The sequence below is a fragment of the Microplitis mediator genome, chromosome 6 (genome assembly GCF_029852145.1).
Source record: "Microplitis mediator isolate UGA2020A chromosome 6, iyMicMedi2.1, whole genome shotgun sequence".
Classification (NCBI taxonomy): Eukaryota; Metazoa; Arthropoda; class Insecta; order Hymenoptera; family Braconidae; genus Microplitis; species Microplitis mediator.
In genome coordinates, this window is record NC_079974.1 from 4,766,330 (window position 1) to 4,784,570 (window position 18,241).

The following is an 18,241-nucleotide window of genomic DNA, read 5'->3' on the forward strand; positions in this document are numbered from 1 at the left end:
ATATATTTTTAGATAAGGTACCGGCGGGTAATGCCTAGCTAAGGAAGATTTTGAATAGAATCGAAAATATTGCATTTAATTATCGAAATGTATCATAACCCGAGTAGAATTCTGGCTAATGAAGATGAGTTTAGAGCCAGTCACTAGCTCAGCATTACTGGCTAGCAGATTTAGCTAATAACGAGCTCACCGTTGGCTAATTTTTGTTTCAAGAATATTTTTAGCTCACCGATATCTCGTGAGTGAACAATATTTATTATTTACAGATGGCGCTGTACAAGAATGAAATCTTGACTCACTAGTGCCTCACAGGTAGCTCAAAATAATTCTTTATAGATGGCGTCGTTTTCAAGTCAAAAGACGACTCACCACAAGCCGATAGCTGGCCATTATCTATGATTTACAGGTGGCGCTCTATAGAAATGTAACGCTGACTAATCATTACCTCACAGCTAGCTCAAAATAATTATTTGAAGATGGCGTCGTTTTCAAGTCAAAAGACGACTCACCACAAGCCGATAGCTGGCCATTATCTATGATTTACAAATGGCGCTCTATAGAAATCTAACGCTGACTAATCATTACCTTACAGCTAGCTCAAAATAATTACTTATAGATGGTGTCGTTTTCAAGTCAAAAGACGACTCACTACAAACTGATAGCTGGCCATAATCTATGATTTACAAATGGCGCTCTATAGAAATCTAACGCTGACTAATCATTACCTCACAGCTAGCTTAAAATAATTATTTATAGATAGCAAAATTTTCAATTCAAAAGATGGCTAACTGTAAACTCCTGGCTGGTCACTACTTATTATTTACGGATGGTGCTATAAAAAAAAGAATTTACTGATTTGTTATTGGTTTTTATCTCGATAACAATTATTGTTCTAGACAAAAAAAAAGGATTTCTTGACGCAGAAAATTTTCACTTGTCCTAGGAAAAATTTTACATCATGAAATGAAAATGAAAATTTTCTGGGAGCGAGAAAAACCTTTTTAGAACAAAAAATTTTTTTTAATCTCACGAAATTTTACGATCCATTATTTAGAAGGTTAAATAATATTGTAACCAATTTATACTCAGCTTAATAAGCATCAACTTAGTAAATAACAATAAATCAACCTAACCTCAAATAAGTATAGACGACGCTACATAAAAATGTAACTGGAACTCACCAGTATCTCATGGTTATCCAACGAAAATTGGTTACAGATGAAGCTGTACAAAAACTGAAATTTACCTCATCAGTATCTCATAGTTATCTTGTCGCTAATAGTTATAGGTGGCGCTACATAAAAATATAACTGCAACTCATCAGTATCTCATGGTTGTCTAGTTAACATTAGTTACAGATGGAACTGTATAAAAAATAAAATTCACCTCGCCCATATCTCATGGTTATCTTGTCGCTAATAGTTACAGGTGGCGCTGCATAAAAATATAAATGTAACTCACCAGTATCTAATGGGTGTCCAGTAATTATTAGCTATAGATGGAGCTGCTTAAAAAATAAATTTCACCTCACTAGTATCTTATAGTTGTCTAGTCACTATTAGTTACAGATAGCACTGTATAAAACATATATGGATCATCAAATTGTAGTCGATTCCAACGAGCAGTAGCAGCCCAGTGGATAACACGCGAGACTCATCATCCCAAGGATCCGGGTTCAACTCATGTCACCGACCAACTGGACATCACGATTAATTCGATGATGAACTCATCAAAAAATTAATCTAAATACCAATTGTAAAGCCAGTGTAAAAAAAAAAAAAAAAAAATTTTTTTTTTTTTTTCAATTTCCGAGTCATCGTGAACTCATATTTTTTAGCTAGCCACTGGCTACTTTTCATATCTTGTCATTAGCTCATTTTTTTTAGCCAGCGATTAGCTATTTATAATTGCACACTTACTACCTCATTGTTTTGACCTAGCTATTGGATATATGTTTGAATCTATCCACTGGCTTGTTTTGATCAGTCAGCCATCGGCTAAGATGGCGTTACATAGTGAGGTTATGGCTGGCCAATTCTATTAGGCAGTGATGAGGTATAACTAAAATCTGTTAGCTACGGGCTGGCCACCTATGAGTTTTAATTCTACTCGGGAAATCTTTATTTCAATACATTAGCCATAAAATATAATGAAGTAATGGTAATTTATACTACAAACAAACAAAAAATTAAACTTTTACAAAAACCATACGAATAGGCCTTATTTTACTACGGTAGGGTTATAAGGCCAACGGGTTAAACAAACTGGAATAGTTCAATTATACTTCATCAAATTAGTATTAGAGATGAATCATCACTTAAATTTAGCAATAATACTTTTTTAAAGACAGAAGGCCGGATTGTTTTGTTCAACAGCACTTAAAACTATTAGTATCATTTTTAAGAGTCAGAAGACTAGATTGTTTTTTATAATTTCTTCTGCGCTACGACATCATATGACGAATGATAAAATATAGAAGACAGGGAACGTGATATCGAGACTACAAACGTCTCGTAACATCTCTATGCAAGACCCTTCTACTAGAGTAGCCTTTAGCGGAGGCGGTTATTTTAAATATCATATCTGACACTTAGGACTTATTACTCGACAGGCCTTATTACCCGCGGGTACCTTATAATTTGACCATATATGTTATTTTCATACAGGCAACAATAATTAACAAAAAATTACTAAAAACTAGTGCGCTGTTGCCGTACTTCCGCTTTTATTCTTTAATCACTTATTTAATTAAAAAAAAAATTATTTGATTAAAAAAAATTTTTTTCATGATTTAATGCAATAATAATAATAATAACAATGATAATAATAATAATAGTAATATATTCTGTTAATTCTTAAAACTAAGTCAATTTATAATATATTTTATCAATGAAATTGCGGTGTGTAGGAATTGCGATCTTGCAAAAATACAATAGAAAATCTACAAGATCCCTGAGTTAGATAGTCGGTCTCGAACCTGTTTAAACTTACACTTGATGGTGTCAAATAATTGACACAAAATATTTAACCATTTAATCTTGGACACATTAACACAAACTTTTCAACTGTCTAGGGATTAGGATCTCTTTAAATTTAAGTATTTTTGTAAGCTTATCGGTGATCCTTTTAATGACCTGACTATTCAAATCCATAACTAAAATTATGTATAGTAATGAGAGTTACTTAAGGTGTGATAATTCCAATTTCAATGAGTTCAAAACTTAAATTTAAAATCCATCAAGTTGAAAATTAACATTTTAGAATCGGTGCCTGACTGTTTATGTCTATTATGAAAAATTTTTTTTGCATAATATTGTCTTACTGTACTTGCACACACAAAAAAAAAAAAAAAAAAAAAAAATACTACACATTCGGAAAGCATCAGCCTTGCATATCTATATACTAGTCGATTCAAATTGTTTTAAATCATTTTTCTCCATCAGGGAGTAGAATAATAAAAAAAAAATTACTATTTCATGAGTAAAATTTACTATCATAGTCCAATTCTCTACAAAAATATATCTGCAGATATTTTCTACGACACATCGGCAGCTTATTTACTATAAAAATCAGGAGACGCAAAAAAAAAAAATTTCAATGGTATTTTTATCGAAAAAAGAGAAGTACGATGCAGAACCTCTTATAATGTTGATATTAAAAGCTCTAATTTTCACAGGCGTATTTTGATATCTAAATGAAACTTTAAAACCTTTTTTCAAAAAAAGAAAAATCAGTTTATTTTTATAAACACCCTAGTCTGTATGTGTGCCTCAATGATAAAAATTAAAAAAAAAATATGTTAAAATATGAAAAAAATCTATTGAAAAAACATAGAAATATATGAAGATGTATATGAAAAAAATATTTTTAACATTTTTATTACTATATTTTTCATATACACCCACGTCATAAATTAAAGAAACAGAAAAATTATAGGAATTTTTTAGTGATTTTTGCAAAGCTGTAACTTCGTGAAGAATAGTCGTATCGGGATTTTAAAAAAAGCATTTTGTAGCTGTACATCATTAGTTTCGACGCATTATGATTCGATTTTTTCAAGAGCTACGATTATTGCGCAAACTTGAGAAACACCGCGAGACGGAAATTTTCTAATTTTTTTTTTTCTTTGAAGTAGCCCGTATGGAAAACTATATATTGGTAAAAGTATATGAAAAAATATATGGTGAATATGTGATGAATATATAACGGCAAAAATATCTATATTGAAAAATATATGTTTTTTACATATATTGGGTTATATATTTATCATAATATATTTACTTGCATATAATGTTTTGTATTTTTCTATATATATTTATCTCATATAATGCTCAATATATTCTTGTCATGTATGGATGCTATATATATAATTTATAAGTATAATATAATAAACTTAATATATATTTCCATATAATTTGACTCATATAATTAGTGGTATATGGTCCCTATATAATTGATTATATATGATAGAATTTATATGTTTAAATATATGGTTAGCGGTATATTGGAATTATATTTTTCTAATATATTAAAACTTATATTTTTCGCAATATATTGAAAATTTTATTTTTTCAATATACTTTTTCAATTTCTACACAAATCCACAAAAAAGTCAAATTTACTATATTTTTTTCTTTTTATTGACCTTACTGTAAAATATTAACTTAAAAACTACATTAAATATTTAGTTTGCTGGATCGGGATGGTGAAAGAAATAAAAATTCACTTATTTGGTGTATTGTCCATATTTAATAAAAATAAATCACAGATAATAGCGTAGAGTACAAGAGTCGATCACGAGTTTATATTCGAGCACTTATTGAACATTATTTGATTGCATTTGAGTTTAATTGAGTTTTATATAAATTGCATGGCACCGTACACATGAACATTATATTATATACATATAGAGCGTAGCTTAAGATCGAGTTTGTTGAGTTTAATGAATACGAGTTTATAAATTTACACGGCACCATACACGTGAATTAATTTATACAAAAGAGCGCAATAAAGAGTAAATTATTAACAATTAATGATTTACAAATATCATCAATAGTTCGAGTACACATTTTTGTCACAATTAATTTTGATACGCGACATTGAGAACGAGTAAGAGCCGAGTATGAACTTAATAGATGCGTAGCGAGCCGAGACAGAACGTATAATAATTACTTTGCAGTCACAAATAAAATTTGATATTGATTTTTGAGATTAAGATTTCTGGATGACTGAATGATGACATCAGTCACACCAGTTGACATCATGTCCAAGTAAATAGTTAATCGATGAGTAATGAAAGTAAATATAATTAAGAATAATTATTTGTGGCTGCAAAGTCACGTGATTGCGAGCATATGTATATATATATATATAACCGGCATGTTAATTTGACACGTGGTCAACACAAAAATGATCACAGATTTTATAAATTAAATTGAGAATGAAAATAAAAAATATAGATGAATAATAATACCTGATGAGTTTGCGAGTGGTAATCAAAATTAATTAATTAACTGAGCACGATAATTAACACGATGTAATTGGAATAATAATACTGACAGCACGTGGTGTTCTATGCCATGTGTTGTAGAATAATGCCAGTTGCCGCGTAGCTGGCTATCGAGTTGAAATTCCGAGTATCAGAGGGCGCGTCGATAGCAGCACCTCTAGTATAGTAGAGCGTCGAGTTATCAAATGTTCTGGCGCGAACATTTGAAATTTACGCAACACCTTACATTTACTGAATAACTAACGCAATAACCTAAGAAAAGTAAAAAAAGTGCCATATATTTTACAATATACTGGAAACCATCTTTTTGCAATATACTGGAAAACATATATAAAAAATACTATTTATTAATTAATATACTATACTTTCAATATAATATATCAATATAAAAAAAGATATATTAAAATATATATGTAAAACATACATAAAAAAGTCGTATATTGATAAATATATTGGTCATATATTCTAGTAATATATTTTTTTTCAATATATTATCATATATTAATACGGCAAAAATATAAATATGATTTTATATATTGTACAATATATCACATTATAATATTCATATATTCTATCATATATGTTTTCACATATAAGGTTTTTTCATGCGGGAATATCTCGATTTTAGTTAGTTAAAATTAGGAATGAAGAGAGAAAATCAATATCATCATGATTGGTCCTTTTTAAGGAGTGGGGGTAAAATTTACCTTTCTGATAATTGGTTAAAATTTAGTGGAGGGGGTAGTCAAAGTTTTTATATATATATCTACGTCACACGGTCAGTAGCACTCATTACGCTTGAAACGTTGCGCTGTACACCTCGCACTTTAAACTCTTCATTTAGTTACTATCGATTGTCTGAAACATCATGGACTGTGATTTTCAAAGTTTAACGTGCACAAGTGCAGGTACCATTGCGCTGAAGAACTTCGACGAACTTCTGTACACCAACGAGACTGGGACAATTACTCCGTTATACACGGAGTTTTCTACAGGTCTCAGCGTTAACGACGTTTGGGGCTTCAAAGTGGAGGTTAGCCACGACGAAGAAGATGAACACTGGATCTCCTTGGGGATCCTTCCATTGAAAACGGAGCATACCTTAATCAGCTTCGAGCTCGAATGCTGTGTGGTGGATGAGGAAGGTAACATACTGCGACTGCCTGCAGAAATTGAACCTTTCAAAGACTACGACAATTACATATACCTCGGGGATTTCTTCAAACGAAGTGAGCCCGACTTATTGCGTCTACTGTCGGACGGAACTCTAATTTTACAGTTAGAGCTGACTATTCGTATAGGCGACGATTTGAAATAATTAGATACTCAAGTTTCGAACTTTGAGTTGAAAACGGCCCTTTTCAGGGCCACCAAATTTTTTAACACGTAAAAATTAACTCAAGTTTTATATATTCTCCATCTCATCCTTTGTCCTAAACTCTTTCAAAATTATTATTGTTTATTAAATGCCTACTAAAGATAATTAATGATACTGAAGTTAGCAGACGTCTAATAATTTTTGGATTTTTTTTTAAGACGATAAACCATAAAAAAAATATTTGAAAAAATTGCACCTGTAGTTTTTTTAATTTTCTACATGTGCATATTTTTATCTTTTTTTTTTGCAACTAATTTGTTGAAAAACAAAAATTCAAAAATTTTTAAATCTGCTAACTTCAGGATGATGGTCATTAATCTAAATTTTCCCTCCAATATTTTTCCAACATCAATGCCTGCTTTTCAAATGTCAAAAAAAAGTTAAAAATTTCCAACATATATTTATGATACTCGACTTTGCCGTTCCAAAATTTCCAATTTTTTTTCAAACCTAAAAGTTGTAAAAAAAATCTGGGCGTCGGTTGACCCTGCGGGCCAGCCCCAAATCTTCCCGCTGATTTCGAGCTTAAGGAGTTGAAAACATCACTGTGAATATATTTTCGAGCTCGAAAATGCTATTACATGGAATCATTTTTTTATGAGCTTTTCAAGCACTAACAAGTTACGTTTTATGCTAGAGTTTGAAAAGTTAAGAATCGGAAATCATTAATGAAGAAGCGGCTCTTAAATTTCTATTATCGATTATCTTCTCTGAAATAAATGTAATGAGATAGAAATCGATCTCAGTGATCAAAATCAAGATTTGAATGAGTTTTGACTTGGGTCAGAGCAATAATATATGACATATCCGAGAAAAACATTAAAGACTGGGTTTTTCAATTTTTTGCTGACATACTAAGAAACAAGATATACGACATTATTTGATGATCGGAAGAGACTATACAGAGAAAGAGTCGGTATGTTTTCAGACACATTTTAGCACATTATATTTTGATTTATCTGGAAAAAATACCATAAAATGTTATTTTTTTAACTTTTCAGCGCCGATATATTTCGAACTAATCAACCGATTTTGACGTTTGAGGTAGCAATCGGCGCGTTTTCTAGAATTCTAGAGCTGATAAAATTTCGAAATTGATCGAATCAGTCACTTTAAAGATAATTGAAAAAAACCGTTTTTTATCATTTCTTTCGCCAACGATATCTCTCGAACAAATTAACCGACTTATAAAGTTCTAGAGCTAATTAGATTTCGAAGTCGATCGTTCGAGTCGTTTTCTAAGAAATCACTAAAAAACTAAAAAAAAAATTTTTTTTTTTGTAATTCGCCAATATTTTCTAGTCTGCTTGATCAAATGATCTGAAATTTTCAGAAAAGTTGATGGCCATGAAGCTCTTTTGATTGCCACCTTAACTATCCAAATGGGTTCATTAGTTAAAAAATTGAGCTCAAAAAAATTGTTGCGAATCCGTTTTCGAGCTCGATAATACTTTTGGATTCCGTTGTTTTTGAAAGAAAAACGTTTCTTACCATTTTTTGTTAAACGATATCTCTCACACGAATTGACCGATTGAGACGGGTAAGGTGGTAATCGACGCGTTTTATCAAGTTCTAGAGCTGATTAAATTTTGAAATTGATTTATCTAGTCGTTTTTGATAAATTTCAAAAATAATAAAAAAGTAATTTTTTTTATTTCTTTCGTTAACGGTTTCTGTTGAACGACTAAACCGATTTTGATGGTTGAGGTGGTATTCGACGCGGCTGATAAAGTTTCAGAGCTGACCAGATTTTGGAATCAATCCATCGAGCAAATTAAAAGTTATCAAAAAAAAAACATTTTTGAAAAAATTTTATTTTTGAAATATCTCCGAACGCACTCTACCAATTAAGCTCAAATTCTTACAGCTTATAGATTTAACAAGTCGCGTCAAATGACACCTTAACGATAAAAATCGGATCATCCATTCAAAAGTTATGGAATATTTACATACGTACGCACGTACGTACCTACATGCGCACATACATACACTCGGACATCATCTTGAAATTGGTCAGAATAGCTTCTTAGAATCTCAAAACGTCTAGATCTGATAGAAATTCGATTTTCGAAAGTCGGACGGAAACCAATAACTTTCCGGAATTTCGAAAATTCCCAATTTTCTTAGCGGGAAGTTAAAAAAGTTGGAGTTGGGTCGACCCCTCAGGGGACCACTTTTGTGTTGTGAGCTACTGTGAGATGCTTCAACACCTCTGGGGCCACGTAAGAATTTTTTTTTGGCCACTAATTAAATTTGTTTGACTCATTTCCGTGCCCACAGATGATATAAAAACGATCTGAGGCCACTCAATCCCTGACGAAGGGTATACGGCTGCACGGAGAAAAAGTATAGGAAAAATAACAATACTATAGTAAAATTTACTAACGGATATGAGAAAATATATTCTGTATTGTAATTATTACTAAACGTTTAGTAAAATTTACTAGTTAGTAATGATTACATAATAAGATATTAAAAATTACTATACGTAATGTATTTTTTGCTAAGACGATTATATTTTTTTACTATCTGTATAGTAAATTCTACTATGCATAGATAAAATTAAGAGTTGATGAGGATAGCATATACAAAGATGTATTACAAATTCTGAAACTTTTGTTCAAAGGACAAATCAGGCCGTCAGACATTGGAAAGGACTCGCGCGCGGGAGATCAGGGTTCGAGTCTCGGTTGAATCAAGTGATTTTTTAAAAAACAAAAATCCACACAAACACCAATACAGATGACAGAAATAATATTAATAATAATCAATAATAATAAAAAGTTGAACAGCTAATAAAAATTTAATTTAATTTTTTTCCATTCTAATATAGTAAAATTTACTAAACGACGTAAAATATGCTAATCTGTTTATGAATATTTCATATATATCATGAGCGTTTCAAGATTACTATCTAAATTTAGTAATTATCCTCGAATTCTTTAGTCAAATTTACGATAATTTTTTCTCCGTGTGATTGTTATCGTTTTATAAATATTCAAGGAGATTATAAACCAAAATAATTTTTACATCAGATAGAATAGACATTTACCTATTCAAAAATAATCAAATTAGTTTATTTCTTAAATTTAATATAAAAAAATCGGTCTATAAGTTGACCCTGCGGGCCAGCCCCAAAACTCCCCGCTGTTTTCAAGCTCGTTGAGCTCGAAAACTTTGTCGTGAATATATTTTCGAGCTCGAAAATACTTTTGTATGCCTTTCTTTTCGAAAAAAAAATTTTTTTACCATTTTTTCTCCAACGATATCTCTCAAACGAATAAACCGATTGAGATGGTGAAGGTGGCAATCGACGCGTTTTATCAAGTTATAGAGCTGATCGAATTTCGAATTCGATTTATCGAGTCGTTTTTGAGAAATTTCAAAAAAAACAAAAAATAAATTTTTTTTTCATTCTTTCGACAACGGTTTCTCTTGAACGAATGAACTGATTTTGATGGTTGAGGTAGCATTCGACGCGGCTTATGAAGCTTTAGAGCCCAGTCCATTTTGGAATCAATCCATCAAGCACATTAAAAGTTATCCAAACAAAAACACTTTTGAAAAAGTTTTATTTTTGGAATATCTCTGAACCAGCCTTACCGATCAAGCTCAATTTCTCACGGCTTCAAGATATTGACAATCCGCGTCGAATGACACCTTAAAGTTCAAAATCGGTTCATCCGTTTAAAAGATACAGGTATTTACATACGTACGTACGTACATTGTGACGTTACATTGCCGAAGGGATGGAGTCGAAGGTTGGAGTAAGTGTGAGCCTGTGTGTTGGTGAGAGAAAAAGTGAGTAAGTGTGTTGAGTTGAGGATAGTAGAGAATGAGTTGAGTATATGGAGTATAAATGTGTATGATCAGTTAAGTGTGGGATAGAGTACGTGTATGATATGGGGTATGTTTCTTGAGTGTCTGTGTGATGGAGCGTGGATTTAACGGGGGATGTCTAGCTGTGTCGCGGATAGTGGCCAAGATAACGTGCCTCCCGACCAGTGATGACGACTAGGCCCAGGCTTAGCCCTCGGGGTTGACGTGGTGATCACAGAGGTGCGACTGAGATGTCGCCGCCCCTTCGTGGTGGTACCCGAAGTTAGCTGGGGTACGTGTATGGTTATTGGGGGGATGGCAGGCCTCGTTTGCGATGCTCGAGGAAGCCAACAATTCGCTAACTTCGGATATCACGGGGAGTGACATTACGGGAAGGCCCGTGAGTCCACGGCTTGTATGTTTGTGAAGGTACGAATGGATGGAGAAGCGAGAATGTAGGATTGAAAGAGATGGAGTAGAGTAAGCGAGTTAGAGTGGGAGATTATCGTGAAACAGTTGTGCGAGTACCGTTGAGGAGTAAAGTTGAGACCTGGCGTCGCTCGTATACGAGTCGACCCAGTAGTCGAGTTTGGAGTCTTGGAGTAAGCGGTAGTGAGTCGGAGAGTCGCCATGGTGGACCTCGACCACCACCCTAGACTTTCGTCGTTTTGGAGCCTGTAGCCCTGTGTATGGTGCTCTTAGAGCCGTCTGTCGCATTAATTAATTATCGTGAATTATCCCATTAATTATTTATATTTTATTTTAGTTTATCGTTCTTTTAGTGGTGTATTAAGTTTGTGATTCGTCGTCGTCTAGAGGTTCCCGATGTCTTGCCCAGGTATTTATTTGTGTGATGTACCGAGAGTACTGGACCGCGGGTCTTTTGGGCCCTCCGCGTCACTCTCGCGTTATCTTTATTGTATTTTATTTAGTTTGTTTTGTTATTTTACGTCTTTCCTATTAGTTAATTAATCGGCTTCTTTCGCATTGAAAGAACCGCGACCCTCTTTCCACAACCTAGCATACTGAGCGCACCAGGACATGCCGCTACCACCGGTCATGTCTCTCATCTCCAAAGGGTATAGTTTTTAGGTTTTAATTTACGTGTACGTTTAGACCGGTTGCCGATACCGGGGAAATAAAAGTCGGCTGGCGCCCGTCAGGATCTGGAGGAGATGAGAGGGGTGATTGGTGGGCGAAGTGTAACGTAGCCCGATTTTGAGTAATTTGAGTTTTGAGTTTTTGGAGTAAATTTATCAAGTCAAAAGTTTTGAGTAATTATTGGGTTTAATTGAGTATATTAAGAAATATTACGTTACAAATTGGCGCCCGACGTGGGGCCCACAGTTAAAAGGAGCCGATTTTTTTTGTTATTAACATTCATTTTGTTTATTAGTGATCCAGTTAGTTTTTTTTATTTAGTTCAAAGTTATTTTGTTGATTGGTAGTATTACTGGATTCTTGGAATTTATTTTATTTTATTTCATTTTACTTTTTCCCTCCGAGTTTTATTTTCTCTCCGTTATTGATTATTTTAATTTTAAAATTTTATTTTATTTTGCTCGAGGAAGTTTTTTTTTGTCTCTATTTATTTGTCGAGTTTGAAATTTCTTTCGTGGGTACGGCATCGGAACCTAAAAATAATATTTTAATCCTGTGGAGAATTTTTCGGCGAATCATGACGTAACGATAGAAGTATTCCGTTGTGCGACTACGTACTCGGGCAGACCCGACTTCGGTTGGCAACAGCCGAAGGAGCGCGGGACCGGACCGAGGTGCGATACGACTATCGGGTGGCTAGCAGCGAGTCACGTGGCCCTCTAGGCCCGCTCCTATTGGCTCGCCCCGCCATTCTCGACCACCAGACTTTGGAACCGGCCCGAGACGCGACACAGTGTTACAAAGTTATCTGAGCGACCGGACGTGTTCCAAATACAGTTAAATTTTGTACTACATCTCACTGTTTAGTTACAATCTACCTGCTTTATTACAACTAATTAGTGCCATCATATTTCAAGTACGATAGTACTAGTGATTGATTATCTGTCGAACTATCTTGCTGATATCGAGAATCTACGGTGACTAGAGAAGACCTGCAAAACCGTAAGTACTTCCGATTATTATTGATCATTATTATTTAGTTACCGAGTATTATAATTGACCAGTCCTGACCACGTAATTATTGTGTGTCGGGTATTTGGTAATTAAATTAAATTAATTTTGGGATTTGGTTATTTATTTATTTTTATTCTTTGTCTTTCTTTGTGTCTAAGTAATTGTCCGAGTCTGACCGCACTCGCGAGTCTGACCGCCATTACATACGGGTGTCGTTATTTGTGTCGACTTTATCTTGTCGTTTTCCATTGTTTATTTTTTTTTTGGAATTTTAATTCATCATCTTTTTTTTATTTATTTATTTTTTTTTATTATCGGCGGGTACTATTATTTAAAATTAGTAGTAAATATTTAATACCTCTGTACGCGACCAGATACTAAGATCATGAGTCGCGTAGGTGGTGATGGAGTCAGGGGGCGAGATAATATACCGGACGTTCGAGTAGAGGCGCCGAGTTCCACCGGCACTCGCTCGAACCGAGAATCTCTGGCCCCGAGTCTAGCGAATGACCCACTGCTCCAGGGTATGGGACAAGGTGGCCCAGTGCTACCTGGAGACAGGCAGGAACATCTTGGACCCTTGGCGCGTGAAGACGCCCAGAGGAGAGCCGGTGTTCAGGGTCGAGACAATTTACCGGGACGTGATGATTTACCGGATCCTGAAGAGGAGAGGAGGCATCAGCTACCTCCACCTCCAAGACACCACGGTGGCGGCGGACGTGCGAGGAGGCCAGTGAGGCCCCGTGCGGAGGACTACTTGATAGACTCCGACGACGAGCCCGTGGCATACCGAGAAAGATACCTATCAGCTTCCGAGGTCCTCACGGCCCTGAAAAGATGGAACCTCACGTTTGGGGGAACCAAGGGCGAGGACGTAGAGAATTTTATTACTCGTATCGAGGAAGGACGGAGACTGTTACCCATCCGGGATGCAGATCTCCTCCGAGCACTTCCGTTTGCTTTCACTGGGCCTGCATTAATTTGGTATCGGGCCCATGTGGGATATTTCGCGACCTGGGCGGCAACGAAATTTGCTCTTCACCAACGTTTCGCTGACCCCGACTACCAGATCGCACTGCGACTGGAGATTACAAATCGAACACAGGATGAAAATGAACCTGTGGGCGATTTTATCGCGTGCATGTGTGGTCTCTTTGCCCGGACCAACCCGGCCTGGTCGGAGTGGAAACGGGTAGTTCACGTTCACAGGAATTTACTTCCTGCTTATCGTCTAGTGATTCCGCTCCAGGAGATGATGACACTGGATAGTCTGGAGGTAATGGCGGGCCGGCAAGAGCAAATTTTGCGGGGTGCAGTTGCACACAAGCCACCACCATTACCGGAGGACTCTATGTGTCCAAGCTTCGCATATGCGGGACCCCGGCGTAGTAAAACTCACCGGCGGGCCCTATTAAATCACCTGTATGCAGAGGAGGAAGAGGAGTACGATGAGGAGACACCAGTGGAGTTACTGGATGCCCTCATGACTGGACGGCGTCATCCACCACGCCGGAAGACTTTTGAGTCTCCACCCCAGTCATCCACCACTCCTCGGAACGTATCGTACTCGCGGAGGACCCCAGACGGTCCCCCAGGAATATCTGAAGTCCAGCAGGGAGCTCTCCCCGAGCCCCTTCGATCAATACCGACACCAGCCCCTAGAGTAGCCCCGAATGCTCCAGTAGGAGACACTAGACGCGTGGCTGACCTAGTTTGTTGGAATTGTAGCAAAAGTGGTCACCGGCATCGTATGTGTACGGAGCCGCGACGAATCTTTTGCTACCGTTGTCGCGCCCCAGGAGTCACCCGAGCCCAGTGCAACAACTGTAACTCGGGAAACGACCGGCGGTGAATGTTGACCCGACAGCAGCATCCACGACTACCGAGCTGTCGGAAAATATCCCTTCCGCCGAGATATCGAGTCCGACAATCCCGTCAGAGACTATCCTCGGTCTGGATAGCTCACTGGAAGCACCCCCTGCCTTTTATATTAATTTGGACATTCAGGGAGTTCAGGTTCCAGCACTTGTCGACTCAGGAGCCAGTAAAACTTTTATAGGCCCTGAGTATATTTCTCTTTTCACAGACCTCGGAATCTCCAGTGTACCAACCCCACCTAGACGTGTGCGAGTAGCTACTGGAGAGGAAGTGAGAGTTTGTAGTGCCGCTGACGTATGTGTAGGTGTTGAGGACCGCCAGATTAACCATCGTTTCTACTGGATGCCGTCTTTGACCCAACCATGTGTCTTGGGTTTAGATTTTCTTCGGGCAGCCAAAATCACTATTGATTTCTCGTCCAACACTTGGTGGTTCCGAAATCATCCAACTAAAGTGCATACTTTTACTCCGGGGACCCGTCCTTGCGCGGTGATGGTGTGCAACGGTCTCCAAATGATGACGGAGGACGAGGCAGCTCGATTAAAAATTTTTCTGAATTACCACCTACCTACTAGTACTGATAAACCCGGAATTACAACTTTAACCGAGCATTCTATCAATGTCGGTACGTGTGAACCAATTAAACAGCGACACTACCAAGTATCGCCAGCTATACTCGAGATTATGTGGAAGGAAGTCGACTATATGCTGGAGAATAATATTATCGAGCCTTCGAACAGCAACTGGTCCAGTCCAGTTGTCATGGTCAAGAAACCTAATGGCAAGTATCGTTTCTGTATCGACTTCAGGAAAGTTAACGCCAAGACTAAGCGAGATGCTTACCCGATCCCGATCATGACCGCCATATTAAATCAATTAAGGCGGGCAAATTATTTGACTACCCTTGACCTCAGCCAAGCGTACTTCCAGATACCGCTGGCAGAAGATAGTCGAGATGTTACTGCATTTACCGTACCCGGTCGAGGATTATTTCAGTTCAGGCGGATGCCATATGGACTCACCAACGCTCCAGCGACCTTTCAACGGTTATTGGATAGTCTTATTGGCCCTGAAATGTATCCTCATGTCTTCGTCTACCTAGACGATATTATTATCGTTACTGAATCCTTCGACGAGCACCTGTATTGGCTGGAGAAGGTGTTGGAAAAGATACAGATGGCGGGACTGACCATCAATAGGGACAAGAGTGTCTTCTGTCGCGCGGAAGTCCGGTATTTGGGCTTCTTAGTGAACAGCGAAGGAGTCCAGGTGGACCCAGAGAAGACCTCAGCAGTTCGTGAATTCCCGATACCAAGAAACCTCAAACAGGTGAGAAGATTTCTTGGTATGGCATCTTGGTACCGACGATTTATACCAGAGTTTGCTACCGTGGCTGAACCTCTGACCAGGCTGACCAAGAAAAATATTTCTTGGCACTGGGCTGAAGAGCAGCAGAAAGCTTTCGAGATTTTAAAGACTAGGTTGACATCAGCTCCAACTCTAGTCTGTCCCGATTTTTCAGTACCGTTTACTCTCCAGACCGACGCAAGTAGCGTAGGGTTAGGAGCAGTATTGACGCAGGTAGTTGATGGCCAAGAGCGGGTGATAGCCTACGCGAGTCGTGCACTCACGGAGGCTGAGAAGAAATACACCACGACCGAACAAGAATGTCTCGCAGTCATCTGGTCGATCAGGAAGTTCCGTTGTTATTTAGAAGGGTATGAATTTACTGTGATCACCGATCACAGTAGTCTACGCTGGCTGAATAACTTGAAGAATCCTACGGGCCGTCTGGCTAGATGGGCCCTGGAGATGATGGAGCACACGTTCACTATCATTCACCGGCGTGGAGCTTGTCATCATGTACCGGATGCTTTGTCTCGAATACCGGAGGGTGAAGCAGAGCTGCTGAACCTACTCGAGGAGGTTCGAGACCCGTGGTATCTGCGGAGATGTCGAGATATCACGCGAGCTCCAGATAGGTTTCCCGATTGGCGCGTGGAGGGGAATAAAATGTACCACCACCGGCCAAATCATTCCGTCAACTACGAAGTTGAAGATCTCGATTCTTGGAAATTAGTGTTACCGAAAGAGATGAGGAGAAGAGCGCTCCAGGAAAATCATGAGACCCCTCAAGCAGGTCATCTGGGCGTGGATAAGACTCATCACCGTTTGGCCTTACTCTACTACTGGCCAAATATGTTTCGAGATGTAACGGAGTACGTGAGAAGGTGTGATGCATGCCAGCGAGGTAAAGTTGAGCAAGCTGCACCCGTGGGCCATATGCACCAGCGTATCATCGAGTCACCTTAGGCCATGATTGCTGCAGACGTTATGTGTGCTGGTACTCCAACTAAATCGGGTCATACAGCCATTCTGGTGATCCAGGATTTATACACCAAGTGGGTGGAATTATATCCACTCAAACGAGCAACTGGAGCAAAAATCGTGTGTGCCTTGGAAGACCTAATTATGTGTCGCTGGGGAGTACCGAAAGTTTTACTTACCGATAATGGTACCGAGTTCGTCAACAGAGATTTGCACGCTCTGGCAGCGAGAATTGGGTATAAACACGTGACCACTCCACCGTATCATGCGCAAGCAAATCCAGTGGAGAGAGTCAACAGGGTCCTGGGGACTATGATACGTGCTTTTATTGGTGCTGATCATCGCGAATGGGACCTGCCTCTGCATGAGTTCCGATTCGCGTATAATACCGCATTCCACAGTTCCGTGGGGGCCACTCCAGCCTTTGCCAATTTTGGTAGAGAGCCCGAGGCGGCTATTTCGCTTCGGCGAGAGGTGGAGGGGGTTATCGAAATTATTCCGCGTCCACACCAAGAATGGGTCGACCGCATGGCACGTCTAAATAAATGGAGAGAGTCCATTGTGCATGCGTTGGAGACTGCATTTCAACGTCAGGCGCACTATTATAACTTGCGCCGACGACACCGACAGTATCAGGTTGGTGACTTGGTATTGAAACGTCAGCATGTGTTATCCTCAGCCGCGAAGAGATTCACGGCTAAGATGATGACCCCGTTTCATGGACCATTTATTGTTTCTCGTCGTATCTCCGATACGGTATACGAGTTGGAGAGCTTGGACGGTCGGAATCTCGGAAAGATCTCTGTCCAGGATCTTAAACCGTACCACACTCCCGAGTAATTAGTCCCGATTTATTTAGTATCGTTTTCTTTTTTTTTGTGTCGTATCTTTTTTTTGTTGTTTCGTTATCATGTAAATCGTAGGAAAGGCAACGGTCTAATTGTAAATCTCGGTGATAGCTTGGCCAGTCCAGCCGCTACCACGTACTAATCCATTCCTTGTTACAGATGGCGAAAAGTGTCGAGGAGTTGCAGGAGGAGTTAGCTCGCGTGATGCTAGCTGCCGACGAGGGGGACGCGATGACGGAACCCGACGCGGTCTCGGTCATCACCATCGACGACTCGAGACCCACGACACCGGAGGAGGTGGAGGAGTTCATCGACCTCCCGGAGCCTCCAGAATATTTACCGGGGATTTACATCCCGCCAGAGGAG

At 38.1% G+C, this 18,241-nt stretch overlaps 1 protein-coding gene across 1 annotated transcript; it reads left to right on the plus strand.

Annotated features, from left to right (window-relative positions):
* The first annotated feature begins 17,015 nt into the window (after positions 1-17,015).
* LOC130670391 (protein NYNRIN-like) lies at positions 17,016-17,867 on the plus strand. Its single transcript, XM_057473794.1, has one exon. The coding sequence runs from the start codon at positions 17,016-17,018 to the stop codon at positions 17,865-17,867; it is 852 nt and encodes a 283-aa protein (XP_057329777.1).
* The last annotated feature ends 374 nt before the right edge of the window (positions 17,868-18,241 follow it).